General features: G+C 49.2%; 2 protein-coding genes, 6 non-coding genes and 2 pseudogenes across 8 annotated transcripts; 5 read left to right on the plus strand and 5 right to left on the minus strand.

Moving 5' to 3' along the window:
- Window positions 1–748: 748 nt before the first annotated feature.
- LOC149334500 (uncharacterized) lies at window positions 749–10,030 on the plus strand. The gene is made up of 3 exons (XM_089557939.1): window positions 749–779; window positions 3,043–3,179; window positions 8,954–10,030. Exons 1-3 carry the CDS (start codon window positions 749–751, stop codon window positions 10,028–10,030), a joined length of 1,245 nt encoding a protein of 414 aa, XP_089414065.1.
- Window positions 4,883–4,955, plus strand: TRNAV-CAC (transfer RNA valine (anticodon CAC)). Its single transcript has one exon. It is a non-coding gene; the product is annotated as a tRNA-Val (tRNA).
- TRNAV-CAC (transfer RNA valine (anticodon CAC)) lies at window positions 5,022–5,094 on the plus strand. The gene has a single exon. It is a non-coding gene; the product is annotated as a tRNA-Val (tRNA).
- LOC149334503 (uncharacterized) lies at window positions 5,214–6,371 on the plus strand. The gene has a single exon (XM_089555851.1). It carries the CDS (start codon window positions 5,214–5,216, stop codon window positions 6,369–6,371), a length of 1,158 nt encoding a protein of 385 aa, XP_089411977.1.
- A 56-nt stretch (window positions 10,031–10,086) lies between the features above and the next one.
- On the plus strand, window positions 10,087–10,159 carry TRNAV-CAC (transfer RNA valine (anticodon CAC)). The gene has a single exon. It is a non-coding gene; the product is annotated as a tRNA-Val (tRNA).
- Window positions 10,160–12,753: 2,594 nt separating this feature from the next.
- Window positions 12,754–12,826, minus strand: TRNAV-CAC (transfer RNA valine (anticodon CAC)). Its single transcript has one exon. It is a non-coding gene; the product is annotated as a tRNA-Val (tRNA).
- A 3,941-nt stretch (window positions 12,827–16,767) lies between these two features.
- On the minus strand, window positions 16,768–17,700 carry LOC149334506 (uncharacterized; annotated as a pseudogene).
- Window positions 17,701–17,819: 119 nt separating this feature from the next.
- Window positions 17,820–17,892, minus strand: TRNAV-CAC (transfer RNA valine (anticodon CAC)). Its single transcript has one exon. It is a non-coding gene; the product is annotated as a tRNA-Val (tRNA).
- Window positions 17,893–25,274: 7,382 nt separating this feature from the next.
- Window positions 25,275–26,434, minus strand: LOC149334508 (uncharacterized; annotated as a pseudogene).
- A 695-nt stretch (window positions 26,435–27,129) lies between these two features.
- Window positions 27,130–27,202, minus strand: TRNAV-CAC (transfer RNA valine (anticodon CAC)). Its single transcript has one exon. It is a non-coding gene; the product is annotated as a tRNA-Val (tRNA).
- Between the last annotated feature and the right edge of the window lie 591 nt (window positions 27,203–27,793).

A 27,793-nucleotide genomic window follows, 5' to 3' on the forward strand; every position in this document is an offset into this window, starting at 1 on the left:
CGCCAATGACAAGAGCTCAACGACAAGAACTGTCCTACTGAAGTTGAAGCCCGGCTTGAAAGTGGAAGACCTGCCACACCAGGTACGTGTTGCTGGGGAGTTGGCTCTTGTCGTGGCGCCTGGGAGTCCAATGGAGTGCTTGCGCTGCCATGGTACGGGCCACGTGCGGCGTGAATGCAAGGTTCCCCGCTGTACGAAATGTAGGCGGTACGGCCACGCAGATAACGAGTGTGTCCGCACTTACGCGGTGGCTACGGGCGGTGCATCGAAAGACGACTCCGCGGAACTTCTCATGGATGTAGTCGAGGCCGAAAAATCTGCGAAAGGCATAGAGGAACCCGAAAAGCAAGCAGGCTCGACGGGCTCTTCGGGACCTTCCAGCAGCGATGCCGGACGAAACCTGAAGAGGCGGAACCTTCTAAAAAGGAGACGGGGGCATCGAGTGATGAAGCAAGCGTGCCGGCGCTCCCAGAAACCGAGCCAGCGACTCTGACCGAGGAGAACTTTGACCAGAGCGGCGCCCGCACGACCAGCGTCCCTGCTCCAGCGAAGCGGCCACACGCCCAGACCGGAACCGAAGGAGACAAGGCGGAAGCCCCCAGCGTCGACGAGCCGCCGGCAAAAACGACCCAAGGACGGCGGCCCTCCATCCGGCCACGACCAAATGTGTCAACGAAGAGGAGAGCCCTCGAAAAACCGCCCCCGAAGCCAGGCCTGGCACCAGCACCGGATGGCTCCGGTGTCAATGATGTCATCTAGCCAAGCGCTAGACGCGAAAGGTAAGCGCCATGTTCCCGGCCTCTTTCTTCTGCATGAAAATGGCTCATGCGTTCCCCATAAAAGTCGGTACACTTAATGTCAGGGGCCTGTCAAGCAAGAAAAAGCAGAGCCAGGTGTACCGCCTTTTGACTGAGCATGACACTGACGTCCTGGCAGTGCAGGAAACAAAAACTGACGGGGAAGAAGAGACCGGGACCATGGTGCGACGTTTCACGTCCAGGTTTTTTGCAGTAGCAGCCCACGCTGTAGGCACGTCTGCGGGTTGTCTCATTTTTGTAAAGAATGTACCGAGACTTGAGGTTCAGGCATATACGGCGTGTCCATCGGGTCGATTTGTTTTGATTGACGTCCTGTACAACAAAACATATTGGCGCATAATTTGTGTGTACGCCCCAAATGCGGTGGATGAGAGGACAGCCTTTTTTCAAAACGTTCAAATGTACTTCAGTTGTGAGAAATCCCTGATCGTCATGGGCGACTTCAATTGCGTCCTCGGAGGCTGTGACAAAACCAGTGCACGGGCGTTTAGGGACAGAAGCACTGAGGTACTCTCAGAAATTATAGACACGTGCAACCTCGATGATGTGGCCGAATGTTTAGAAGGCACGCGTTGTGTGAGGTTCACACATTTTCAGCGGTCAAGCCATGCGCGGCTAGATCGCATTTATGTGTCGCAGGACGTTATTACAAAATGCAGTAGCTACAGTGTAGTACCGGTATCATTTTCTGATCATTGTTTACTGTTGTGTGGGATAGGAACAAAGAAACGAGGAAATCAGTTTTCTTGGGAGATGTGGAAATTAAATAATAAGCTCATTACAGACGACATCTTTAGCAGGAAAGTAAACGAAGAAATCAGCAAATTAAAGCCGAGCGGAGAACTGAAAGTATGGCAGCAGTGGGAACTGTGCAAACAACAAATAAAGATAGCAGCAATCGAAAGGTCAAGCTGTATACGACAAGAGGAGAGGCGTGAGGAGGATAATTTAAGATCCTTACTGGCTAAACTTCTCGAAAAAGAAAGCGAACAGCCAGGCAAATGGATGGACGACATTAGAAAAATAAAACACAAAATTGAACTCTTGGAGGAAGAACGCTATCGCGGTGCACTTGTGCGGGCTAGGGTGCAAGATTTAGCTGTTGGGGAGATACCTTCAAAACGAGCGTTAGGAATGGAAAAAACGCATGCTCAGCGAAACCACATTGAAAAGATTGAATGGGGCGGGGCGTTATCTGGGGACAGCGGGCATATCCAGCAGGCATTTCTTGAATATTATCACGGGTTGTTTGCGAAGGAAGAAGTGGATGTGTGCGCATTCAAGGAAAAGTTTCTTGGTGCTTTACCGCGATTAGATGACCAACAGAAAGAAAGGCTGGAGCTGTCGAAAACTGCGTCAGAGGTCGAACACGCGATAGAAAATTTGAACCTGAGAAGATCTCCTGGACCTGATGGGTCAAGCGCGGCTTTTTACAAAGCATACAAACACGAAATAGTGCCAGTACTGACAGCAGCGTATAATGAAGCCTACAAAGTAAATGAATTGCCCCCGTCTTATGGTAAATCCCATACAGTGCTAATCCCTAAATCCGATGAACCAGAAAAGTTAAAGCAGGTCACAGCATATCGTCCTATCGCCCTCACAAACGTAGATTATAAAGTTTTCATGAAGATTTTAGCCCGTAGACTACAGTAAGTAATTCAAGATATAGTCGGTCCTCACCAGACGTGTGGGATCAAGGGACGCTCTATTGTTTCCAATATTCATAAAGCGAGGTGTGTGCTGGAATGTTGTGATAACACAAATATCTGTGTAGCCATCCTTCAGCTAGATCTTGAGAAGGCATTTGATTGTGTTTCGCACGATATCTTGTTCTGCATACTCGACCATGTGAATGTAGGGTCGATTATTTGCGAGGGAGTGGCCTTGGCGTACCGGAGCTGCACGACAAGATTAATTGTAGATAAGAGTTTGGGGGCCCCCATTAGCCTGCAGCGTTCGGTGCGCCAGGGTTGTCCCCTCAGCCCTCTTCTATTCTGCATTTACATTGAAGCGTTATGTTTGAATATCATGGAAAGTGAAAAAATTCGAGGCTTCCAGCTACAGGCGGCAGAAGTTAAGCTGCTGGCTTATGAGTATGATGTCGCGGTGTTCACAGTGAACCGGGAAGGTGTAACCGAGGCCGTGGCATGCGTAAAAGAATTCACCAAGGTCACCGGTAGTAAAGTGAATTGGTCAAAGTCCCTGGGGCTTTGGCACGGAGAATGGCCAACGAAGGCCGGCAATTTTGAAAACGTGTCCTGGGTGACGACCCCAGTAAAGTACTTAGGCGTCCCACTGGATGGTTATCGCGATAGCGATTCCTACTGGAAAGCCCAGACGCAAGCCACGCGTGAAAAGGTGGAGAGGTGGAAAGGGCGACATCTTTCAATTTTCGCAAGGGCCACAGTGTGTAATCTGTTTTTTATGTCTAGGCTGTGGTACGTGATGCAAGTGTTGCATTGTGCAAGGATGAACGTACAGAGACTGCACCGGATCTTTGCCGTTTTTGTGTGGGCTGCGGACTGGGAACGCTGCAGCCAGACCAATTTGTTTAGGCGGGTGAAGGACGATGGCCTGAGTCTGGGACACTTATTTCTGCGGCAGATTGTAAGCAGATTTTGTTTTGTGCGCGATGTAAGCGATCCGTTTTTGCGCACTGTGTGCCAATTAAGGCTCGGAAATGCACTGCCGGACTTTGTTGTCTCAACCGAAAGTTTTTCGGGACGTATTTTTGTTTACTTTAGAGAGGTTGTCGCGAGTGTTCGATTCCTGTCTGTTCGATTTTCGTATGAATATTTATCTTCTGTTAACAGGAAGAAGTACAAGGATTTGTGTGATGTAGTTCTTCCACAACCTATGTACAGCCTCCCTGATTTTTAATAATATAGCGCGAGCGTCGACCAAACTGCTGGTCAGCGCCTTATAACGGCGATAAGCGTGCAACAAGGCGAGAGTTCGCGTACGCGCACGAAGGCAGAGCGTCGTCTGCTACGCTGTTCCGAGCACGAGGACACACGCCCTGCCACAATATCAGTTCGCTAAATCCCGCCATGTCGTAGAGCGCATGCGCATGATTAATATGTGATACTTTCTTTCCTTTTATTTTTTCTTATCGTAACTTTGCATCGCCAGGCTGGCCTCCCGTAGTAGGCAAAAAAAAAAGAGGGAAAGAAATCATGTCTCATGCAGTCTCACATATTAATCATGCGCATGCGCTCTACGGCTTGGCGGGATCTAGCGAACTGATATTGTGGCAGGGCGTGTGCCCTCGTGCTCGGAACAGCATAGCAGACGACACTCTGCCTTCGTGCGCGTGCGCGAACTCTCGCCTTGTTGCACGCTTATCGCCGTTATAAGGCGCTGACCAGCAGTTCGGTCGACGCTCGCGCTATATTATTAAAAATCAGGGAGGCTGTACAGGGCCTTATACAATGGAGGCCTGGGACACGACGTACTTAAGCGTGTGGAAGGCGATGCAGGTGCCACCAAGTGCAAAAAAATTCTTTAAATTACATACCGGAACACTACCAGTAAAGAAATTTTTGGAAGGGAAGCATTTATTTCTACCTTGGGGATCCCATTGTTTAATTTGTAAACAACCAGAAACAATAGACCACGTTTTTTGCACTGTTGGGAGGGGGTATACTTTTGGGACATCTTACAAAGGACTTTAAAAAAGGAATTACCGCAGGACTCTCATGGTATTCGGTACTTGCCTGTAGAGAGTGAGGATGGGACACCATTCGACCTTATTATGCTAATGGGCCTCCATTGTATTTGGCGCTCCAGAATGGCAGGATATAATCGCGATCCTGATGCACGGCCAGCACGCATCTATTTTTGGGAGTGCATGCATAGGTATATTGAATGTCAGAAACTTGCTCCTGAAGCTCCCGAGTGGCTCGTAAGAGTCGAGCCTTTGGTGACGCTTAAAGAGTTTTAACGTGACGAAGCCACGCCCCGTCAGGCGGATAGTGTTGTTAATTATGGCTCATTGTGCTCCATAAGGGTATTTGTGTATTGTGGTTCATGCCGAATGCAGGCAATAAAGAAAAAAAAAAGCTTCCGCGGTGTAGTGGTTATCACGTGCGCCTCACACGCGCAAGGCCCCCGGTTTGATCCCGGGCGGAAGCAATTTTTAACACACTGTAATATTTTTGAAAACCAGAAATAGCGATCAGCGAAGGTGTCCTTTAATCCGCTTCCGTGGTGTAGTGGTTATCACGTGCGCCTCACACGCGCAAGGCCCCCGGTTAGATCCCGGGCGGAAGCAATTTTTAACAGTCTGTAATATTTTTGAAACCCAGAAATAGCGATCAGCGAAGCTGGCCCCTAACCTACTTCCGTGGCGTGATTCCATTTCCGGACGCAGAAGCGAACGGACGTGCTATCATGCGCTCCGCTGGAGCGGTGTCAGCGGCCGCTTCTGGTCGCGGAAACAGGTTTTTTGCTGCTTCGGATGAATATTACCAGGTCATCTTGCCAACGCTACCAACAGGAAAAATTGTTTTGAATACCATTTTTATGCACGCTGATCTGAAGAACAGGCCTTACCGTGTCGAAGATTTCCAGGATGCGTTGATTCGTCTAGGTTTGCTCCCCGAAGTGCTGGCTTTGGGGGCGTACCAGATGAACCACGTGTGGGCTGTCACAATGAAGAGCGCCGACGCGACGAAGAAGCTTTTGACTGCTAGAGATGTTAAAGTGAAAAACAGCGCGTGTATCCTCGTGCATCCGAACAACCAAGACCTGCGGGTAAAGATTCACTGGGTGCTGTACGGCGTCGCTGACGAGGATGTGCACGAGGCCCTGTCCCCGTACGGAAAGGTGACGAACGTGGCTAAGGAAAGGTGGCGGGCTCAAGGCGTGGTGGACAAAGGAACCACAACGCATACCGTCACCTTGAAACTGAAAGCCGGAGTCAAGACTGACGACATTCCACACCAGCGGAGAATTTCAGGTGAGCCCGCACTTATTGTTGTGCCGGGAAGGCCGCCGCTCTGCTTGCGGTGCAGGTCGACCGGGCACATTCGGCGGGATTGCAAGGTTCCGCGCTGTAGCCTATGCCGCCGCTTTGGACATAACGAGGGGCAGTGTGTGAAAACGTACGCAAGTGCTGCGGAGTCTGGGAAAGGTGATGGGTTTGTAGAACATTTAATGCACGAAGTAGAGGCCGAAGAGGCGTCAGGGGCCCAACAGGGTCTCAAAGAAGCGGATGCGGCGGCCAGCACGTCTCTTTCTTCTGAGCACGTGCCTGAAGACCGTGAGAACAGCGTTCAGGCCCCGCCCACCGTGCAGCATGAGCATGCTCCGGCACCGGAAACTAGCGCACGAGAGAATTCTTTGGGCGATGGTTTGGAGGCCGTTGCCAAGGAAGACACAGCCCCCCCGGACGCGAGTGAGGATGTGTGCAGCGGCGGTGCGGCGAAGCGTACTCGTGAGGACGACGACAACTTGACAGGCAGTTCAGAGAACACCGAGAATGAGGAACCGCCCGCAAGGACGGTCCTAACTCGGCGCCCAAGCTTCAAGCCAAAGCCAACCATCTAACCGGAACGGAGACCTGCGGGAACTACGCCCCCGTCATGACGAGGGAAAGTGTTTTCGTTACCAGCGTGGAACTAAGAGGTGCCTGTGGCGTCGGTGACGGGGCCGAGACACCTAAGCAGTTGCCGAGGCGCCAACCACTAGACCCTTGGAGCGGTGTTGCGGCACATGGGACGTCTCTATTTGCCGATGAGCTCAAGGTAAGAGCATGTGGCTCGTTTCACTCGTTGCGAAAATGGCAGCAAATTCCATCACAGCACTGCGTGTAGCCACTTTGAACGTGCGAGGACTGTCTGCGAGGCGTAAGCAGTATCAAGTGAGACGTGCAACCTAGATTTAATTGCAGTGCAGGAGACGAAGGTTGAAAGTGAAGAGCAGACGAACCGCATGGTCGAGCCTTTTAGAGAAAGATACGACGTGTGTGTGTACCATGCTGTTGGGTCTTCGGGAGGCTGTGCGTTATTTGTTCGCAAATCCTTGGCTGTCCAATTTGAAGCAATGACTGTGTGTGAAAATGGTAGATTCATTGTCTGTGATTTTGCTTTGTCAAACGTTGAGTGGCGAAGTATCTGCGTTTATGCGCCAAATAGGGAGGAAGAACGTAGATTGTTCTTTGCAAACGTAGGGCCTTATCTGAAATGTGACAGATACGTTATTTTACTTGGAGACTTCAACTGCGTTTGCAGAGCCGAAGACAGAGTTGGTCGGCAAGCTGTTCGAGACAAGAGTGCGCATTTATTGAGCGAAATGATGCTTGAAAATGACTTGGAGGACATTGGATACGCTTTATCGAGTGGTGATATACCAGAGTTCACGCACTTCTAGCGAACAAGCCATGCGAGACTCGATAGACTGTATGTTTCCACTGATCTTTTGCCAGTATGCACGCGCTATGAAGTGAAGCATGTATCTTTCAGCGATCACAGTATAGTAATTGCCACAATAGGCTTAAAGCAAACGAAGTCGCTGTTCAACTGGGAGTTACGGAAATTGAATGCTAAACTGCTACAAGACGAAGTTTTTCTAAACCAAGTAAAGCAAAGTATTCAGATTCTACTAGAAGCTCAGCCAGAAAGATCATTCGAGATGTGGGAACAGTTTAAAGAACAAATTAAGATAAAAGCCATTGAAAGAAGTAGCCTCCTAAGACACAATCAAAGGAAAAAATAAAAAAGATTTGCAGTGCGACCTAAAGTTTGCCCTGAGTTTGGAAAGTGCACATCCGGGCAGGTATACGGATGAAATCAAAGAACTCAAAAATAAATTGGAAGTTATCGCCCAAGAAAAGTACATGGGAGCCGTTGTGCGGGCACGTGCCGACAGACTGCTTTTAGGAGAGGCACCAACGAAGCGATCCCTATCAGAGGAAAAGAGATACGCAGCAAAGAATGAAATCAAACAGATAAGGCACGGGGATTCTGTGACCACCGACCCCGATTTAATCCGGCAAGCTTTTGTAGATTACTATCGTGATTTACTCGGTCGGAAGAGAAGTGTAGACGGATTTGAACACGAATTTCTAAGCCTCATGCCGAAGTTAGATCAGGATGTGATCTCTGCGCTAGAAGAGCCAATCACGGTGGAAGAAATAAGGACAGCAATTGGTGAACTCTGCCCTGGCAAAACGCCTGGACCAGACGGCATAGGCGCGGTGCTTTATAAGTCTTTCAAGGATGAACTAGCAGCTGCACTGCACAGAGTACTGAAGCAGGCTTATTATGAAAAGCGACTGCCCCTGTCTTTTCGGAGAACGCACGTTGTGCTTATTCCTAAAACTGACGATCCCGTGAAACAGCTTTAAGTGACATCGTATCGCCCCATCAGCCTGACAAACGTCGATTATAAAATTTTCACGAAGGCTTTGGCGAGAAGACTCCAGAGGATGATGAAAGAAATAGTGGGGCCCCACCAGACATGCGGAATTAAAGGAAGATCAATTTTTACAAATATACATGTGGCCAGAAGCGTCATGGAGTGTTGTGATGCTTGGGGGGAACGTGCCGCCATGATGCAGGTCGATTTGCAAAAGGCCTTTGATCGCGTCGTACACGAAATTCTCTTCAGCATGTTAGAACACGTTAATGTAGGTTCGGTGATAATGGAAGGCGTTAAGATGGCATATGCCGAGAGTTTCACGAGCCTTATTGTCAACAAGTGCATCACAACACCCTTTCAGGTGTTGACATCCGTGAGGCAAGGATGCCCACTGTCTCTTCTGTTGTTTGCAATATACCTAGAACCGTTTTGTTTGAAGGTTATTCACAATGAACAAGTGAGGGGTTTCCGTCTAATGGCGAGTGAAGTTAAACTCTTAGCTTACGCTGATGATATAGCAGTGTTTTGCACAGACAGAGACAGCATCAACGAAACAGGGAGCATTGTAAACAAATTTTGTAGAATGTCAGGGAGCACTGTGAATTGGGGTAAATGCTTGGGTTTTTGGCATGGGAGCTGGGAGACCAAACCTTTATCATTCCAAAACGTGCAATCGACTGAATCACTGGGAAACTATTTAGGGGTACCCCTTGAGCATTACAAGGAGGCTACTGAATATTGGAATTGTGAAACTGAAAAAATTGCGAGAGAGAACACGAAACTGGGGAGGACGTGAGCTGTCAGTGTTTGCTCGGGCCACAGTATGCAATTTGTTTATAGTGGCGAAAATCTGGTATGTGCTTCAAGTTATGTGCATGAAGCGTGTAAATGTTCAGAAACTGCACAGAGTTCTCGCCGTTTTTGTGTGGGGCTGTACATGGGAGCGAACGAGTCGGACCAATTTGTTCCGGTCGGTGAGAGAGGGAGGTGTGGGGCTAGCCCATTTGTTTTTGAGGCAGGTCGTCTCCAGATTTATGTTTCTGCGGGACCGAAGTGATCCTTTCTTAAGAAGCGTCATACAAGTTAGGCTACATGAACTCCTTCCAAATTTCGTTGTGTCGACGAGTGACGTACGAAGCACGTGTGTCCGCGGTTTCCTGTTTGAGGTGGTTGCTGCTTTCCAGATGTTGAAAGCTCGTTTTTCTTTAGAATTTTTGTGTACTGTCTCTAAGAAGCAATTGTACAAAGATATATGTGATTTAATGATGCCCGTGCCTTTGTATCGTACCATATACAGTGCAGGCCCAGGAGGAGACGTCCTAAAAAGAGTTAAAAAGATGCCAATTCGCTCTTCAGCCAAAATATTCTTCTTCCAGCTCCACAGCAATGCACTGCCGGCAAAACCCTGGCTTGAAGCAAAGGGAATCTTTGTTCCGTGGTCTACAAACTGTCTATTGTGCAGAAAGCCAGAGACAACAGAACACATCTTCCTCGAGTGTTGGGATGCCGTATTCTTGTGGGACATCCTTCAAAGAACCTTAAAAAAAGACCTCCCGTTGTCACCTCGCGGCATCCGGTTTCTACCTGTCCGAGATCTTGGTAGTATACCCCTAGATATGGTCATGCTGCTGGGCCTGCACAGTCTGTGGAAAGTGCGCATGGCAGTTCGGAATGCAGACATTGATACTGGCCCTGCGAGACAGTACTTTATTGAGAGCATTTTATATGTGAGAGATGCACTCAAGTCCCAAAATGACCTCCCAGAATGGATTGGCATCATGGATGAACTTTCAAACTTGAAACACTTTCAATTAACGCTCCACCAAATGCCGGAGGACGTATTTTAACATTTCATGTACAGTGATCTTGTTTTTCGCCAAGCCGGCAATAAAGAAAAAAAAAAGCTTCTGTGGTGTAGTGGTTATCACGTGCGCCTCACACGCGCAAGGCCCCTGGTTCGATCCCGGGCGGAAGCAATTTTTAACAGTCTGTAATATTTTTGAAACGCAGAAATAACGATCAGCGAAGCTGGCCCCTAAACCGCCTCCTTGGTGTAGTGGTTATCGATTCTACTTCCGGCCACTGGCGTGTACGGACGCAGGATCATGAGCTCCCACGGAGCAGCGACGGCGGCCATCGATGGCCGCGGAAACAGTTTCAGCGCCGAAGACAAGGAGTATGAGATCTTTTTGCCTACCCTGCCCACCGGACGTGTTGTTCTAAACACAGTTTTTTTGCACGGAGATGTGCGTGTGAGACCTTACAGGGTTGAAGACTTCAGGGACGCCCTCGCCAACACTGGTGCGCTCCCCGACGTCGTGGCGTTGGGGGCGTACCAGGTAAACCACGTGTGGGCGGTAACCTTCAGCAGCCCAGAAGCCGCGAAGAATTTAGCCGCCTTGAAGGAGCTTGAGGTAAACGGACGCCGGTGCATTGTTTTCGACCCGGAGGATCAGCAGGTAAAGCTGCGCCTGCATTGGATGCTGCACGGCGTCGCTGACGACGACATCCGGACTGCTTTCGCGGCGTTCGGAAACGTGACCGAGGTGACGCGGGAGCGTTGGCGCGTTCAAGGAATGAAAGAGAATGGATCCACCACGAGAACAGTGCTGCTCAAGTTGAAGCCAGGTATGAAGGTGGACGACCTGCCCCACCAGGTTAGAGTCGCCGGCGAGTTGGCTCTCGTGGTGGTGCCCGGGCGGCCGATGCAGTGCCTGCGTTGCCACGGCGCGGGTCACGTTCGTCGCGACTGCAAGGTTCCCAGGTGCTCCAAGTGCAGGCGCTACGGACACGCGGACGAGGACTGCGTCCGTACCTACGCGTCTGCGACCGGGTTCGGAGGGAAAGGAGACAGCGGGGAGCTGATGGATGTCGCGGAGGCTGAGGACGCAGCGAGGGGTACCGACGAGTTGGGCAACCTCCCTGTGTCGCTGGACACGTCGGCGACGTCAAGCGGCGACGCCCCCCTTGCCAGTGGGCCAGGACTCCAGCCACCAACGGGAGACTCGCCTCAGTCAAAGGAGGCGACTTCGGGGGATGCAAAAAGCCTACCAGTGCCCATGGACTTTGTAGCGAAGGAGCCTACCGAGGGTCATCGGCAGAACACCGGTGGCCGTGCGACCACTGTGGCTACGCCTGGGAAGCGTCCCCATGGAGATCCGAGCCCCGACGGCGACAAGGAGGCGGCGCCCAGCGTAGAGGAACCACCAGCGAAGACGCCTCAAGCAAGGCGGGCCAGTTTTCGGCCGCGCCCTAACCTTGCGAGCCAGAAGCGCGCCGGGGACAAGGCTCCTTCCGAGCTGGGCCAGGCGCACGCTCAGGATGACGCCGGCGGCGACGGCGGCGGTGGCGTCTAGCCATGTGCTGGACGCGAGAGGTAAGCACCACGCTTTCGGTCTCTTCTTCTTATGTAGAAATGGCTCCTGCTTCTCCGCTGAAAGTCGCCTCCCTGAATGTTAGAGGTCTGGCAGGAAAGAGAAAGCAAGGCCAGCTCTTTCGGCTTTTAACGGAGCACGGCATAGATGCAATGGCTGTGCAGGAGACGAAAGTATACGGCGAAGAAGAGACCGGGAGCATGGTGCAACGTTTCACGTCCTCGTTTTTTGCTGTAGTTAGCCACGCTGTAGGCACATCGGCTGGCTGTGTTCTTTTTCTAAAGAAGTTGCCGGGGCTAGAAGTGCAAGCTCATTTCTCTTGTGTGTCGGGCCGGTGGGTCTTCCTTCACTTTCGATTGAATAACGTCGAGTGGCGGATTATTTGTCTGTACGCGCCTAATGAAGCAGAAGAAAGGGCGCAGGTTTTTTATAGCATCGAAGAGCGCCTTCGTAGTGACAGACAGCTGATCGTCCTGGGCGATTTTAATTGTGTTCTTAGTTCGCGAGATAAGACAAGCCCTCGACCGTTTAGAGATGCCAGCACACAAGTGTTATCGCGAATGGTTGAGAAATGGAACATGGAAGATGTGGCAGAGTGTCTTGAGGGAACGCGTGCAGTAAAGCTCACACACTTTCAGGGTTCTAGCCATGCACGGCTGGACCGCATTTATGCATCCGTCGATGTCTTACCTGAATGTCATAGTTACGATGTTGTGCCAGTATCTTTTTCAGACCATTGTTTAGTTACATGTTGTTTTGGCATGGTAAAGAGAGGGAATTCTTTTCTTCGCGGCTTCTGGGCTGCTGAAGGTTACCGCCCACACGTGGTTTACCTGGTACGCCCCCAACGCCACGACGTCGGGGAGCGCACCAGTGTTGGCGAGGGCGTCCCTGAAGTCTTCGACCCTGTAAGGTCTCACACGCACATCTCCGTGCAAAAAAACTGTGTTTAGAACAACACGTCCGGTGGACAGGGTAGGCAAAAAGATCTCATACTCCTTGTCTTCGGCGCTGAACCTGTTTCCGCGGCCATCGATGGCCGCCGTCGCCGCTCCGTGGGAGCTCATGATCCTGCGTCCGTACACGCCAGTGGCCGGAAGTAGAATCGATAACCACTACACCAAGGAGGCGGGTTAGGGGCCAGCTTCGCTGATCGTTATTTCTGCGTTTCAAAAATATTACAGACTGTTAAAAATTGCTTCCGCCCGGGATCGAACCAGGGGCCTTGCGCGTGTGAGGCGCACGTGATAACCACTACACCACGGAAGATTTTTTTTTTTCTTTATTGCCGGCTTGGCGAAAAACAAGATCACTGTACATGAAATGTTAAAATACGTCCTCCGACATTTGGTGGAGCGTTAATTGAAAGTGTTTCAAGTTTGCAAGTTCATCCATGATGCCAATCCATTCTGGGGGGTCATTTTGGGACTTGAGTGCATCTCTGGCATATAAAATGCTCTCAATAAAGTACTGTCTCGCAGGGCCAGTATCAATGTCTGCATTCCGAACTGCCATGCGCACTTTCCACAGACTGTGCAGGCCCAGCAGCATGACCATATCTAGGGGTATACTACCAAGATCTCGGACAGGTAGAAACCGGATGCCGCGAGGTGACAACGGAAGGTCTTTTTTTAAGGTTCTTTGAAGGATGTCCCAGAAGAATACGGCATCCCAACACTCGAGGAAGATGTGTTCTGTTGTATCTGGCTTTCTGCACAATAGACAGTTTGTAGACCACGGAACAAAGATTCCCTTTGCTTCAAGCCAGGGTTTTGCCGGCAGTGCATTGCTGTGGAGCTGGAAGAAGAATATTTTGGCTGAAGAGCGAATTGGCATCTTTTTAACTCTTTTTAGGACGTCTCCTCCTGGGCCTGCACTGTATATGGTACGATACAAAGGCACGGGCATCATTAAATCACATATATCTTTGTACAATTGCTTCTTAGAGACAGTACACAAAAATTCTAAAGAAAAACGAGCTTTCAACATCTGGATAGCAGCAACCACCTCAAACAGGAAACCGCGGACACACGTGCTTCGTACGTCACTCGTCGACACAACGAAATTTGGAAGGAGTTCACGTAGCCTAACTTGTATGACGCTTCTCAAGAAAGGATCACTTTGGTCCCGCAGAAACATAAATCTGGAGACGACCTGCCTCAAAAACAAATGGGCTAGCCCCACACCTCCCTCTCTCACCGACCGGAACAAATTGGTCCGACTCGTTCGCTCCCAGGTAGAGCCCCACACAAAAACGGCGAGAACTCTGTGAAGTTTCTGAACATTTACACGCTTCATGCACATAACTTGAAGCACATACCAGATTTTCGCCACTATAAACAAATTGCATACTGTTGCCCGAGCAAACACTGACAGCTCACGTCCTCCCCAGTTTCGTGTTCTCTCTCGTAATTTGTCAGTTTCACAATTCCAATATTCAGTAGCGTCCTTGTAATGCCAAAGGGGTACCCCTAAATAGTTTCCCAGTGATTCAGTCGATTGCACGTTTTGGAATGATAAAGGTTTGGTCTCCCAGCTCCCATGCCAAAAACCCAAGCAATTACCCCAATTCACAGTGCTCCCTGACATTCTACAAAATTTGTTTACAATGCTCCCTGTTTCGTTGATGCTGTCTCTGTCTGTGCAAAACACTGCTATATCATCAGCGTAAGCTAAGAGTTTAACTTCACTCGCCATTAGACGGAAACCCCTCACTTGTTCATTGTGAATAACCTTCAAACAAAACGGTTCTAGGTATATTGCAAACAACAGAAGAGACAGTGGGCATCCTTGCCTCACGGATGTCAACACCTGAAAGGGTGTTGTGACGCAGTTGTTGACAATAAGGCTCGTGAAACTCTCGGCATATGCCATCTTAACGCCTTCCATTATCACCGAACCTACATTAACGTGTTCTAACATGCTGAAGAGAATTTCGTGTACGACGCGATCAAAGGCCTTTTGCAAATCGACCTGCATCATGGCGACACGTTCCCCCCAAGCATCACAACACTCCATGACGCTTCTGGCCACATGTATATTTGTAAAAATTGATCTTCCTTTAATTCCGCATGTCTGGTGGGGCCCCACTATTTCTTTCATCACCCTCTGGAGTCTTCTCGCCAAAGCCTTCGTGAAAATTTTATAATCGACGTTTGTCAGGCTGATGGGGCGATACGATGTCACTGAAAGCTGTTTCACGGGATCGTCAGTTTTAGGAATAAGCACAACGTGCGTTCTCCGAAAAGACAGGGGCAGTCGCTTTTCATAATAAGCCTGCTTCAGTACTCTGTGCAGTGCAGCTGCTAGTTCATCCTTGAAAGACTTATAAAGCACCGCGCCTATGACGTCTGGTCCAGGCGTTTTGCCAGGGCAGAGTTCACCAATTGCTGTCCTTATCTCTTCCACCGTGATTGGCTCTTCTAGAGCAGAGATCACATCCTGATCTAACTTCGGCATGAGGCTTAGAAATTCGTGTTCAAATCCGTCGTCTACACTTCTCTTCCGACCGAGTAAATCACGATAGTAATCTACAAAAGCTTGCCGGATTAGATCGGGGTCGGTGGTCACAGAATCCCCGTGCCTTATCTGTTTGATTTCATTCTTTGCTGCGTATCTCTTTTCGTCTGATAGGGATCGCTTCGTTGGTGCCTCTCCTAAAAGCAGTCTGTCGGCACGTGCCCGCACAACGGCTCCCATGTACTTTTCTTGGGCGATAACTTCCAATTTATTTTTGAGTTCTTTGATTTCATCCGTATACCTGCCCGGATGTGCACTTTCCAAACTCAGGGCAAACTTTAGGTCGCACTGCAAATCTTTTTTATTTTTTCCTTTGATTGTGTCTTAGGAGGCTACTTCTTTCAATGGCTTTTATCTTAATTTGTTCTTTAAACTGTTCCCACATCTCGAATGATCTTTCTGGCTGAGCTTCTAGTAGAATCTGAATACTTTGCTTTACTTGGTTTAGAAAAACTTCGTCTTGTAGCAGTTTAGCATTCAATTTTCATAACTCCCAGTTGAACAGCGACTTCGTTTGCTTTAAGCCTATTGTGGCAATTACTATACTGTGATCGCTGAAAGATACATGCTTCACTTCATAGCGCGTGCATACTGGCAAAAGATCAGTGGAAACATACAGTCTATCGAGTCTCGCATGGCTTGTTCGCTAGAAGTGCGTGAACTCTGGTATATCACCACTCGATAAAGTTTATCCAATGTCCTACAAGTCATTTTCAAGCATCATTTCGCTCAATAAATGCGCACTCTTGTCTCGAACAGCTTGGCGACCAACTCTGTCTTCGGCTCTGCAAACGCAGTTGAAGTCTCCAAGTAAAATAACGTATCTGTCGCATTTCAGATAAGGCCCTACGTTTGCAAAGAACAATCTACGTTATTCCTCCCTATTTGGCGCATAAACGCAGATACTTCGCCACTCAACGTTGACAAAGCAAAATCACAGACAATAAATCTACCATTTTCACACACAGTCATTGCTTCAAATTGGACAGCCAAGGATTTGCGAACAAATAATGCACAGCCTCCCGAAGACCCAACAGCATGGCACACACACACGTCGTATCTTTCTCTGAAAGGCTCGACCATGCGGTTCGTCTGCTCTTCACTTTCAACCTTCGTCTCCTGCACTGCAATTAAATCTAGGTTGCACGTCTCACTTGATACTGCTTACGCCTCGCAGACAGCCCTCGCACGTTCAAAGTGGCTACACGCAGTGCTGTGATGGAATTTGCTGCCATCTTCGCAACGAGTGAAACGAGCCACATGGTCTTACCTTGAGCTCGTCGGCAAATAGAGACGTTCCATGTGCCGCAACACCGCTCCAAGGGTCTAGTGGTTGGCGCCTCGGCAACTGCTTAGGTGTCTCGGCCCCGTCACCGACGCCACAGGCACCTCTTAGTTCCACGCTAGTAACGAAAACACTTTCCCCCGTCATGACGGGGGCGTAGTTCCCGCAGGTCTCCGTTCCGCTTAGATGGTTGGCTTTGGCTTGAAGCTTGGGCGCCGAGTTAGGACCGTCCTTGCGGGCGGTTCCTCATTCTCGGTGTTCTCTGAACTGCCTGTCAAGTTGTCGTCGTCCTCACGAGTACGCTTCGCCGCACCGCCGCTGCACACATCCTCACTCGCGTCCATGGGGGCTGTGTCTTCCTTGGCAACGGCCTCCAAACCATCGCCCAAAGAATTCTCTCGTGCGCTAGTTTCCGGTGCCGGAGCATGCTCATGCTGCACGGTGGGTGGGGCCTGAACGCTGTTTTCACGGTCTTCAGGCACGTGCTACGAAGAAAGAGACGTGCTGGCCGCCGCATCCGCTTCTTTGAGACCCCGTTGGGCCCCTGACGCCTCTTCGGCCTCTACTTCGTCCATTAAATGTTCTACAAAACCGTCACCTTTCCCAGACTCCGCAGCACTTGCGTACGTTTTCACACACTGCCCCTCGTTATGTCCAAAGCGGCGGCATAGGCTACAGCGCGGAACCTTGCAATCCCGCCGAATGTGCCCGGTCGACTTGCACCGCAAGCAGAGCGGCGGCCTTCCCGGCACAACAATAAGTGCGGGCTCACCTGAAATTCTCAGCTGGTGTGGAATGTCGTCAGTCTTGGCTCCGGCTTTCAGTTTCAAGGTGACGGTACGCGTTGTGGTTCCTTTGTCCACCACGCCTTGAGCCCGCCACCTTTCCTTCGCCACGTTCGTCACCTTTCCGTACGGGGACAGGGCCTCGTGCACATCCTCGTCAGCGACGCCGTACAGCAAACAGTGAATCTTTATCCGCAGGTCTTGGTTGTTCGGATCCACGAGGATACACGGGCTGTTTTTCACTTTAACATCTCTGGCAGTCAAAAGCTTCTTCGTCGCGTCGGCGCTCTTCATTGTGACAGCCCACAAGTGGCTCATCTGGTACGCCCCCAAAGCCAGCGCTTCGGGGAGCAAACCTAGACGAATCAACGCATCCTGGAAATCTTCGACACGGTAAGGCCTGTTCTTCAGATCAGCGTGCATAAAAATGGTATTCAAAACAATTTTTCCTGTTGGTAGCGTTGGCAAGATGACCTGGTAATCTTCATCCGAAGCAGAAAAAACCTGTTTCCGTGACCAGAAGCGGCCGCTGACACCGCTCCAGCGGAGCTCATGATAGCACGTCCGTTCGCTTCTGCGTCCGGAAATGAAATCACACCACGGAAGTAGGTTAGGGGCCAGCTTCGCTGATCGCTATTTCTGGGTTTCAAAAATATTACAGACTGTTAAAAATTGCTTCCCCCCGGGATCGAACCGGGGGCCTTGCGCGTGTGAGGCGCACGTGATAACCACTACACCATGAAAGCGGGTTAAAGGACACCTTCGCTGATCGGTATTTTGGGGTTTAAAAAATATTACAGACTGTTAAAAATTGCTTCCGCCCGGGATCGAACCGGGGGCCTTGCGCGTGTGAGGCGCACGTGATAACCACTACACTTTTTTTTTCTTTATTGCCTGACTTTGACACATAAAATTGGACAACACAAACAATCAACAAAACACAATAAACACTATGCATATACGACTCGTGGTCAGCCAGCATGAATCTGGCTTCGTCAAATTGAAATTGACGCAAAATACAAAGCGGCTCTAGTCTTGAGAGCCACTCCGCAGGCTCCACAGCGGCTTTCTGAATGGCCAGAAACCTGTCCATACTTTCGCGAAAGTAAATTCTGGCAGGTCTTGCGTCTCTCTGACAATGACAGCCTGCCATTCCGGAGCGCCATATACAGTGGAGGCCTGTCAGCATTATTAAATCGAAAGGCACCCCATCCTCATTTTCAACACATAAGTACCGGATGCCATACTGGTCTAGTGGAAATTCTTTCTTTAAGGTTCGCTGCAATACATCCAAAAATAAACCCCTTCCCAACAGTGTAAAAATACATGGTCTATTGTTTCCGGCTATCTGCAAATTAAACACTGAGATCCCCAAGGTAAAAATAATTCCTTTCCCTCTAAATTTTTTTTTAACCGCTAAGGTTCCGGTGTGCAGCTTAAAAAAGAAGGTTTTTGTTCCTGATGGCACCTGCATGCTTTTAACTCTCTTTAAAACATCTTTGCCTTGGCCTCCACTGTACAAGGCCCTGTACAAGGGCACCGGGAAAACTACATCGCACAAAGCACGGTACAGTTTCTCTCCTTTCACAGTCGACAGAAAGTCATTTGAAAACCGCGCGGAAAGAAACCTTACACTGGCTACGATTCCCCGGTAAAAACCGGTGACCCTGCTGTAAACCTCAGCAGTTCCGACTATGTAATCTGGAAGCAGATGCCGCAGCATAACTTGGCATACGGTACGCAAAAACGGGTCTCTTGTGTCCCGAAGAAACAAAAAACGATTGACCAGCTGTCTCAAAAACAAATGGCCCAGTCCCAGCCCGCCGTCTTGAACCCGTCGGAACAGGTTGGTCCGGCTGCAGCGCTTCCATTCAGACGACCAGATAAAGATGGCGAAAATTCGGTGTAGCTTTTGAATACTTAACCGTGAACAGTGCAACACCTGCATGACGTACCAGAGCGTGCTGATAAAGAACAAGTTGCAAACAGTGGCTCTGGCGAAAATGGACAAGGTCGTTCCTTTCCACTTATCCGCTCTCTCCCGTATCTCTTTAATCTGCCCTGTCAAATGCTGTTCACTGTCACGGTAAGCAGCGAGTGGAACGCCCAAGTATTTATCTGGCGTCGTCGTCCAAGGCACGCTGGCAAACCGCTCAGGCGTAGATACCCACCTTACGTGCCAAAGCCCGAGGCACTTCGACCAGTTAACCCCGCTGCCAGTAGCTTGGCTGAAATCTCGTACACATTGAACGGCCTCGCTTATGCCTCCCTCGTCAACGGAAAACACAGCAATGTCATCAGCGTACGCCAAGAGCTTTACTTCGGCTGCTTGTAAAGTGAATCCGTTAATACTCCTGTTTTTCAGTATCTTTAAACAAAGGGTCTCCACATAAATACAAACTAAAAGAGGGCTGAGGGGACAGCCCTGGCGCACCGAACGCTGCACGCTAATGGGGGCCCCCAGACTCTTGTTAACGATCAATCTCGTCGTGCAGTTCCGGTATGCCAGGGCCACACCCTCGCGGATAACAGAACCAACATTAACATGGCCTAATACTGAAAACAAAAGTTCATGGGCAACGCAGTCAAAAGCCTTTTCTAAATCGATCTGGAGAATTGCCACCTGACCATTAGTGTCATCACAGGTTTCTAAGACACTGCGCGCACCGTGAATATTTCTAAAAATAGACCGCCCTTTAACCCCGCAGGTCTGATGCGGACCAACTAATAAATGAATCACGGTCTGCAACCTTCGTGCCAAAACCTTCATGTAAATTTTGTACTCGACGTTAGTGAGTGCTATGGGTCGGTATGCCGTTACCATTAGTAATCTGTCTATGTCGTCCGTCTTGGGAATGAGCACAGTATGGGACGACCCATAGGACGGAGGCAATGCTTTTACTTTATAGGCTTCATTAAAGATTACCTGCAGGACCGGGGAAATTACTTTTTGAAATTCTTTGTAGAATGCCGCGCTGAACCCGTCCGGTCCAGGCGACTTACCAGGGTTTAAACTGTCTATTGCTTGCTCAACTTCCCCTTGACTTATCTTCTGCTCTAATCTGTCTTTAGTTTCGTCATCCAGACGCGGCATCTCGGCTAGAAACGCCTCCTTGAATGTGATAACATCTACCGGATGCGCTGCGAAGAGCGCCTGGTAATGCTGGAAAAAAGCTGCTTTGATGTGATCGGTATCCGTTTTTGAAACACCTCCCCATTCTATTTCGTAAATGTGATTTCTTTCGGCACGGGCTTTTTCTAAACCAAGCGCTCGTTTCGTTGGCTTTTCCCCTGCAGCCATGTCTTCTGCCCTTGCCCTCCCCAATGCTCCCCGATAACGTTCTTGTTCGATTAGCTCTAGCTTTTGTTTGGTTTTTCTTATATCCTCTATCCATTTACCAGACGCTCGGCATTCCTGTTTCATCATCTTCTGAAGCAGTGCCTTTAGCTCCATTTTCTCTTTTTTTGCTTCATGGCGTATACAGGTGGCTCTTTCTATTGCTTTTAATTTTAAAGTTTCTTTAGTGAGCTCCCACTGCTGCCAAATCCTCATGTTACTACTTGGTTCTATTTTTGCTATTTCTTCCCTTACAAAACTCGGTTATAACATTCGTCCTGGAGTAGCTTGTCATTTAACTTCCACATTTCCCATGAAAAACCATTCCCCTTCTTACTGAATCATATGCAGCATTGAACCAAACAGTGGTCTGAAAATGAAACCGGCAGAACTACATAACTATAGCATTTAGGTACAGTTTCCGCGGATGCATAAATTCGGTCTAGCCGTGCGTGACTTGTGCCCTCGAATCGTGTGTACCTTACAGCACGCGTTCCTTCAAGACACTCTGCTACATCCTCGAGGTTGCAGTTCACAATCATTCGTAACAACACTTCGGTGCTTTTATCTCGGAAACCTCGGACGCTTGTCTTGTCGCGCGCGCTAAGGACACAGTTTTAATCGCCCATAACAATCAGCTGTCTGTCCGTGTGAAGCCGTTCTTCGACGCTTTCAAAAAACGCGGCTCGGTCATCAACCACATTAGGTGCGTAGAGGCAAACAATGCGCCAGTCTATGTTACAGAGCGAAAAATCGATGGACACGTGTCGACCCGACAAGCACGAATGATGACCGTGTACCTCTATTCCTGGCAACTTCTGAACAAAAAGAATACAGCCAGCCGATGTGCCTACAGCATGGCTAACGACGGCAAAATACCTAGACGTGAAACGTCGCACCATGCTCCCGGTCTCTTCCTTACCATCGACTTTAGTCTCCTGCACTGCCAGTATATCAATATCTTGCTCCGTTATAAGTCTGTACAGCTGGCTTTGTTTTCTTTTACCTGCCAGGCCTCTAACGTTTAGGGTGGCGACTTTAAACGGAGTTGCAGAAGCCATTTTAACTTAGGAAGAAGAGACCGAAAGCATGGTGCTTACCTCTCGCGTCCAGCATGTCGCTAGACGATGCCGTCGCCGCCGGTGTCATCCGGCGCGAGCACGTGCTCCTGGTCAGGCGGCGCCTTGTCGCCGCCACGCTTGTCAGTCGGGACCTTTGGGCGCGGCCGCAGGCTGGGCCGTCGCGCTTCCGGCGTCTTTGCCGGCGGTTCCTCCACGCTGGGCTCTGCTGCCTTCTCCCCGTCGGCCTTGGTCTCTGCGTGCGAACGCTTCGCTGGAGTGGTCACGCCGGTGCTCATGCGGGCGTCGGTCTTCTCGTCGCGGTTCTCGCTGGCCGCCTTTCTTTCCGCGTCCACGTGCTCTGGCGGGCTCGGGTTTTCTTTGGGCGTCTCCAGTGGCGTCAAAGGTTTGTCACAAATGGGTGACCCGCTCTCCTGTCCGACAGCCGTGTCGGTGCTGCTGCTCGAGACAGCTGGTTCAACCCCCGCCGTTTTGCCCGTGTCGTCGATACCGCTCGCTGCTTCCTCCGCTTCGACGACGTCCATCAGCTCTCCAGAGTCGCTCGCCGCTACACGCCCGGTAGCCGACGCGTAGGTGCGCACGCAGTCAGCCTCGGAGTGTCCGTAGCGTCGGCACTTCGAGCACCTGATCACCTTGCTATCAAGGTGCACGTGCCCCGCGCCGCCGCAGCGCAGACACTGCATCGGCCGCCCGGGCACCACCACGAGAGCCAACTCGCCAGCAACTCGAACCTGGGGGGGCAGGTCGTCCACCTTAATGCCTGGCTTCATCTTTAGTTCAGTTCAGTTTATTACCTTAAAGACCCCCGTAGGGGTGTTACATAAGGGGTGGATTATACAAAAAAATAAGTACAATGGTTGCCATGTGGGTTCAGCATACAATATGATCTGTTAGTTCTTTGGAAAAGTTGGATGGGCAGGTGATAGCGGCGATGTTGTGGGAAAGGCCGTTCCAATCTGATGCTGCTCGTGGGAAGAAGGAGGCAGCGAACGTGGTCGTATGGGTCCGAGGCCGGGCAACTTGAAGAATGTGACCAGTGCGATGCGATATGCGAGCTGGTGATGTGATATAGCCTGCGTAACAATGGGTGCTGTAAAAGAACTTATGAAACAGGTTTAGGATGGCAATGCGGCGACGAATAAAAAGGGGTGATAAGGCGGATTCTGCTTTTAAAGACGACACGCGGACTTGGTATGAATAGGTATTGTGGATGAATCTAGTGGCACGGTTTTGGACAGATTCGAGGGCATTTATGAGGTATATTTGATGTGGATTCCATATGGGGGATGCATATTCTAGTTTCGGTGTGATTAGCGATTGGTAAGCCAGGAGTTTAACTTGTTGGGGAGCGTGACGTAAGTGCCGTTTCAAAAAGCCTAGTGTTTTATTCGCGGATGATATTACATTTGAAATATGTGTGCGCCAAGATAAATCATAAGATAACGTGACTCCTAAGTACTTAAATGAGTTAACTGCTTCTATTGGGATTTGAGCTATATTGTACGAAAAAATAAATGGTTTAGTGCGACGGGTGAAGGATACAATCTTGCATTTCTGAGGGTTAAGTGTCATCATCCACAGGTCGCTCCATTTCTGAACGTTAGTTAGGTCAGTCTGGAGGGCTTCTTGGTCGGAAGAGTTATTAATAGTACGATAAATAACGCAATCATCTGCGAACATACGAATGTGACATGATACGGGAAGGGGCAAGTCATTAATGTATATTAAGAATAATAATGGTCCGAGCACTGATCCTTGGGGGACGCCTGAGGTTACTGGAATGTAATCAGAAAATTTGTTATTAACTATGACAAATTGGGTTCGATTTGTTAAAAATTCCTCAATCCAGTTTAGAATGCTAGGGTGAATATTTAGGCAAGAGAGCTTAAGTAGTAATCTCTGGTGTGGTACTTTGTCAAAGGCTCTTGTGTAATCTAAAAAAATAGCATCAATCTGTTGGTTGCAATCAAGGTTAGCATGTAAGTCATGAACAAATGTAGCCAGTTGTGTCTCACAGGAAAGGTTTTTACGGAAGCCATGTTGTGATGAATGAAAGAAATTGTTGGAATCGAGAAAGTTCATGACTTGAGAATAAATTACATGTTCCATGATTTTACAAGGAATGCTTTTTAGGGAAATGGGTCGATAATTTAAGGGAGAGATTTTGTTACCAGACTTGAAGATTGGGACGACCTTTCCCACTTTCCAGTCATCCGGTATGTTACCTGAAGAGAGAGACTGAGAGTTCAATAGTGATAAGTAGGCCACGGAAATGTGCTTAGTATTTTTCTGAAATTTCGAGTTAATTTCATCGATCCCGGCTGATGACGTTAGCTTGATATTTTCGATACGAGATGATATACCATATGCGAAGAAAGAAACTGGATCCATGGTTGACGCTGTGAAGAAACTTATGAAGGCGTTAGCAGGTAAATCACACTCTTTCGCAAAAACAGTTGAAAAGGCTCTATTGAAAATGTCAGCACATTCACAATCGCTGATGGTTTGACCCATATCGTTAGTAAGAACGATTGTACGTGTATCCTTCGGGTTTACTACGTGCCAGAATTTTTTTAGGGTTGTGTATTAGCATATTTGGCAAGTCGGAGTCGAAAAGGTGTGTTTTGCGTTGCGGATAGCAGCAAGGTAATCAGCTTCGGCAGTGTAGTACTTTTCCCATGATGCTTGGCTTGGGTCCGCTTTGCTGCCCGATAGTGACGCTTTTTCTTGTTTTCCAGGCGTTTCAGGGCGGTAGTAAACCACGGTTTTTGCTGGTTAGCACGGAAACTAGCCGCCGGAATGTACTTGTTTGTTAGTTCGTGAACTTTGGCCCTGAAAATAGTCCAATTTTCGTGTAGAGATTTTGTGTGGAAATCGGTTTCATAAGTTGGAAAAAAAGCAGTTCTTCATTTATTGCTTGAAAATCACCTCTTTCATAAAGACGGACTGTTTTCCTGGAAACTTGACGAAGCATGGGTGTAAAACTGAAGGTAGCATGAATTACTTTATGATCACTTATTTCCCTTAGGTATGTAATGCTTGTTGCGCTATCAGGGCTGTTTGTTAATATCAGATCTAGAGTGTTGGCGGAATTCTGCGCGATGCGCGTTGGCTCTAATATTAGCTGAGTAAGGTTGAAGTTAAGACAGACATCGACAAAATTTTTTGCTTCTGAAGAATTTTTCATGGAGGTGTAGTTACGCCAGTCAATAGTGGGAAAATTGAAATCACCAAAAAGTACAATATCTGCGTTAGGATACGGTGATGTCAGTTCACTCAGCACGTTGTTTCGTTTGTCGGAAAAGTCCAGATCATTTTGCGGGGGCCTGTAACAGACTCCTATCAGCACAGTTCGGGGGGCAGCGTGGCAGATCAGCCATAGCAGTTCTAAGTTAGAATCTACATTGATTAAGGATGCTGGAAACTGCTGATGTACTGCTATGAGCACGCCACCGCCACGGGCTTTCTCCCGGTCTTTACGGTAAACTTTAAAGTTGGGCAGCGCAGCTAAAATTTCGGTATCACTGATATTGTCTGTTAGCCACGTTTCTGTAAGAATGAGAAGGGTGCTGTTGGTTGATAAGACAAGACTAGATATAATTTCCCGTTTCGGTAAAAAGCTTCGTGTGTTAGTAAATACTGCAGATAAGGTAAGATTAGTTCGGAAGGTGTGCTGTCGGGAAGTTGCTTTAGAGCGAGTAGAGTGTGATTGCTATGGCACTTCTTTTACCGTTTCCGTCAAGTCGTCGAATATATACTGCTTCGGGCCTATGTACAGTGTTTTAAAGCGCAGTGCGTACTTATCAGATGTTTCTTTCGCGAAACGTAATAAGTGTTTGCGTGCCTTACGGACAGAATGTGAAAAGTCTTCTCCTATGCCGTAGTCGGTGTCTTTTAGTTTCCGGGCGTTTTTTAGGATGGATTCTTTTGTCTTATGGAAAGTGAATTTAACGATAATGGGTCGACATCGTTCACTTGAGTGACGGCCAAGGCGATGTGCTCTTTCTATTTCTTTTGGATCTATGGTGATGTCCAAATTTTCACTGCAAAGGCGGGTGACCAGTTCTTCCGACTCAGAGGACGTGTCCTTTGAGCTAGTATCAGGTAAGCCATAAAATAGCAGGTTGTTGCGGCGCGACCGGTTTTCGGCATCATCTACTCTGGATTACTGATTTGGCTCGCCGACGTGGCGGCATCAGTCTTAATGGATTCAACTTCTGTTTTAAGTGATGCGAGGTCCTGATAGTGGGTTTCTAATTCGGTAGTGCGCTTACTTAATTCGGTGACCGATTTGTCTGTCGCTACTAACCTGCAGCTGAGGTCTTTTACTTCGCTGATTAACGTGCTTTGGCCCGATGTTAGTTTCTGTAGTTCTGCAAGTATGGCGGCAGTGTCAGGGCCAGGGTTAGTTTCTATGTCACCGGATTGCATGAGCAACGAATGGACAACAGCAAAGCATTCAACGACAATACAAGCACAGCACTGCGGGCTCGGCAGCGGAATTAAGAAGTAGTTGCTCGATTTCTTTGCAAAAAGAGAGTATGATTTTCTAACCTGCATGGCGAAGACAAGAGGGTTACTCGTCCGCGCAGTGGCACAGCTGCCGAGCCCACAAGGCGCCGCGGTCCACAGGCGATCTCTTATAGGTGGCGAAAAACATGTCTGCGGCCATTGTATTTCCCACGACGAACGGATGGTCCCAGAGCCAGGTGGTGGCGAAATCCAGGCAAACGTGACGTCAGCCGCTGTTATGGAATTGGTATCAGCTTCATGACTGCCGTAGTGATGACGATAACGTGACCGCACGTCGACGCAGGCAGCAGCCAGAACAGGCAACAGCACATGTGTGAACACAGGAAGGAGCACCTGCATGGCGAAGACGAGAGGGTTACTCGTCCGCGCAGTGGCACAGCTGCCGAGCCCACCTAAGAGCACGGTCCTCGTGGTGGACCCCTTTTCCTTCATACCGGCGACGCGCCAACGCTCCCGGTTGACCTCGGTCACGTTGCCGAACGCCGCGAATGCAGTCCGGATGTCCTCGTCGGCGACGCCGTGTAACATCCAGTGCAGGCGCAGCTTCACCTGGTGGTCTTCTGGGTCGAAGACGATGCAGCGGTGTCCCTTAACCTCGAGCTCCTTCATGGCGGCCAGTTTCTTTGCGGCATCCCCACTGCTGAAGGTTACCGCCCACACGTGGTTAATCTGGTACGCCCCCAACGCCCCGACGTCGGGGAGCGCACCAACGTTAGCGAGGGCGTCTCTGAAGTTTTCGACCCTGTAGGGTCGCACACGCACGTCGCCGTGCAGAAAAACCGTGTTTAAAACAACACGTCCGGTGGGCAGAGTAGGCAGAACGATCTCGTAGTCCTTATCAGCGTCACTGGCAAACCTGTTTCCGCGGTCGGCAACGGCTGCTATCGCCGATTAGTGGGAGCCCATGATTCTGCGACCGTCCGCTATCGCGTCTGGAAGTAGAATGATAACCACTACACCACGGAAGCGGTTTAAAGGACACCTTCGCTGATCGCTATTTCTGTGTTTCAAAAATATTACACACTGTTAAAAATTGCTTCCGCTCGGGATCGAACCAGGGGCCTTGCGCGTGTGAGGCGCACGTGATAACCACTACACAACGGAAGCTGTTTTTTCTTTATTTCCGAAAACGACACAACACAAAGGCTCATTTAAAATATCGCTTCTGCTGCACTTCAGCTGAAGCGAGTGAGGTTAAAATTTCTTCAGCTTGACCAAGTCATCCAGAAGTGTTACCCAATGAGGTGGGTCAGGTTGTTCCCGGAAACACTCCCGTAGGCAAACAGCACTTTCAATGAAGTTTTCACGTACACTGAGAATATTGATATCCGCGTGCCTTACTTGCATTCGCGTTTTCCGCAAACTGTGGAGGCCAAGGAGCATGAATAAGTCATAAGGTACATCTGCGTGATCTACTGGTAAAAACCGGATGCCATAAGGGTCCAGTGGGAGTTCTTTTTTAATAGTTCTCTGTAGGACGTCCCAATGAAATACTGCGTCCCAGCAACCTAAAAACACGTGTTTGATAGTTTCTCGCTCCTTACATAACAAGCAGTCGGTTGTCCAAGGGACAAAGAGTCCTTTTTCATGAAGCCAAGTTTTTACGGGCAGTGTATTACTGTGCAACTTGAAAAAGAACGTTTTCACTGCCGGCCTAACTGGCATCTTCTTCACACGTTTTAAAATATCCTGCCCTGG

This window comes from Amblyomma mixtum, chromosome 8 (genome assembly GCF_055824585.1).
Source record: "Amblyomma mixtum isolate Tamu chromosome 8, ASM5582458v1, whole genome shotgun sequence".
Classification (NCBI taxonomy): Eukaryota; Metazoa; Arthropoda; class Arachnida; order Ixodida; family Ixodidae; genus Amblyomma; species Amblyomma mixtum.

Bases quoted from the DNA above. Each gene is read 5' to 3' on its own strand.
- LOC149334500 (XM_089557939.1), top strand. From the start codon at position 749: ATGTCATCTAGCCAAGCGCTAGACGCGAAAG. The intron at 780-3,042 runs GTAAGCGCCATG...TTTGGCACGGAG, and splicing joins CCAAGCGCTAGACGCGAAAG to AATGGCCAACGAAGGCCGGC. The intron at 3,180-8,953 runs GTGGAGAGGTGG...AAATTGCGAGAG, and splicing joins CGCAAGCCACGCGTGAAAAG to AGAACACGAAACTGGGGAGG.
- LOC149334503 (XM_089555851.1), top strand. From the start codon at position 5,214: ATGCGCTCCGCTGGAGCGGTGTCAGCGGCCGCTTCTGGTCGCGGAAAC.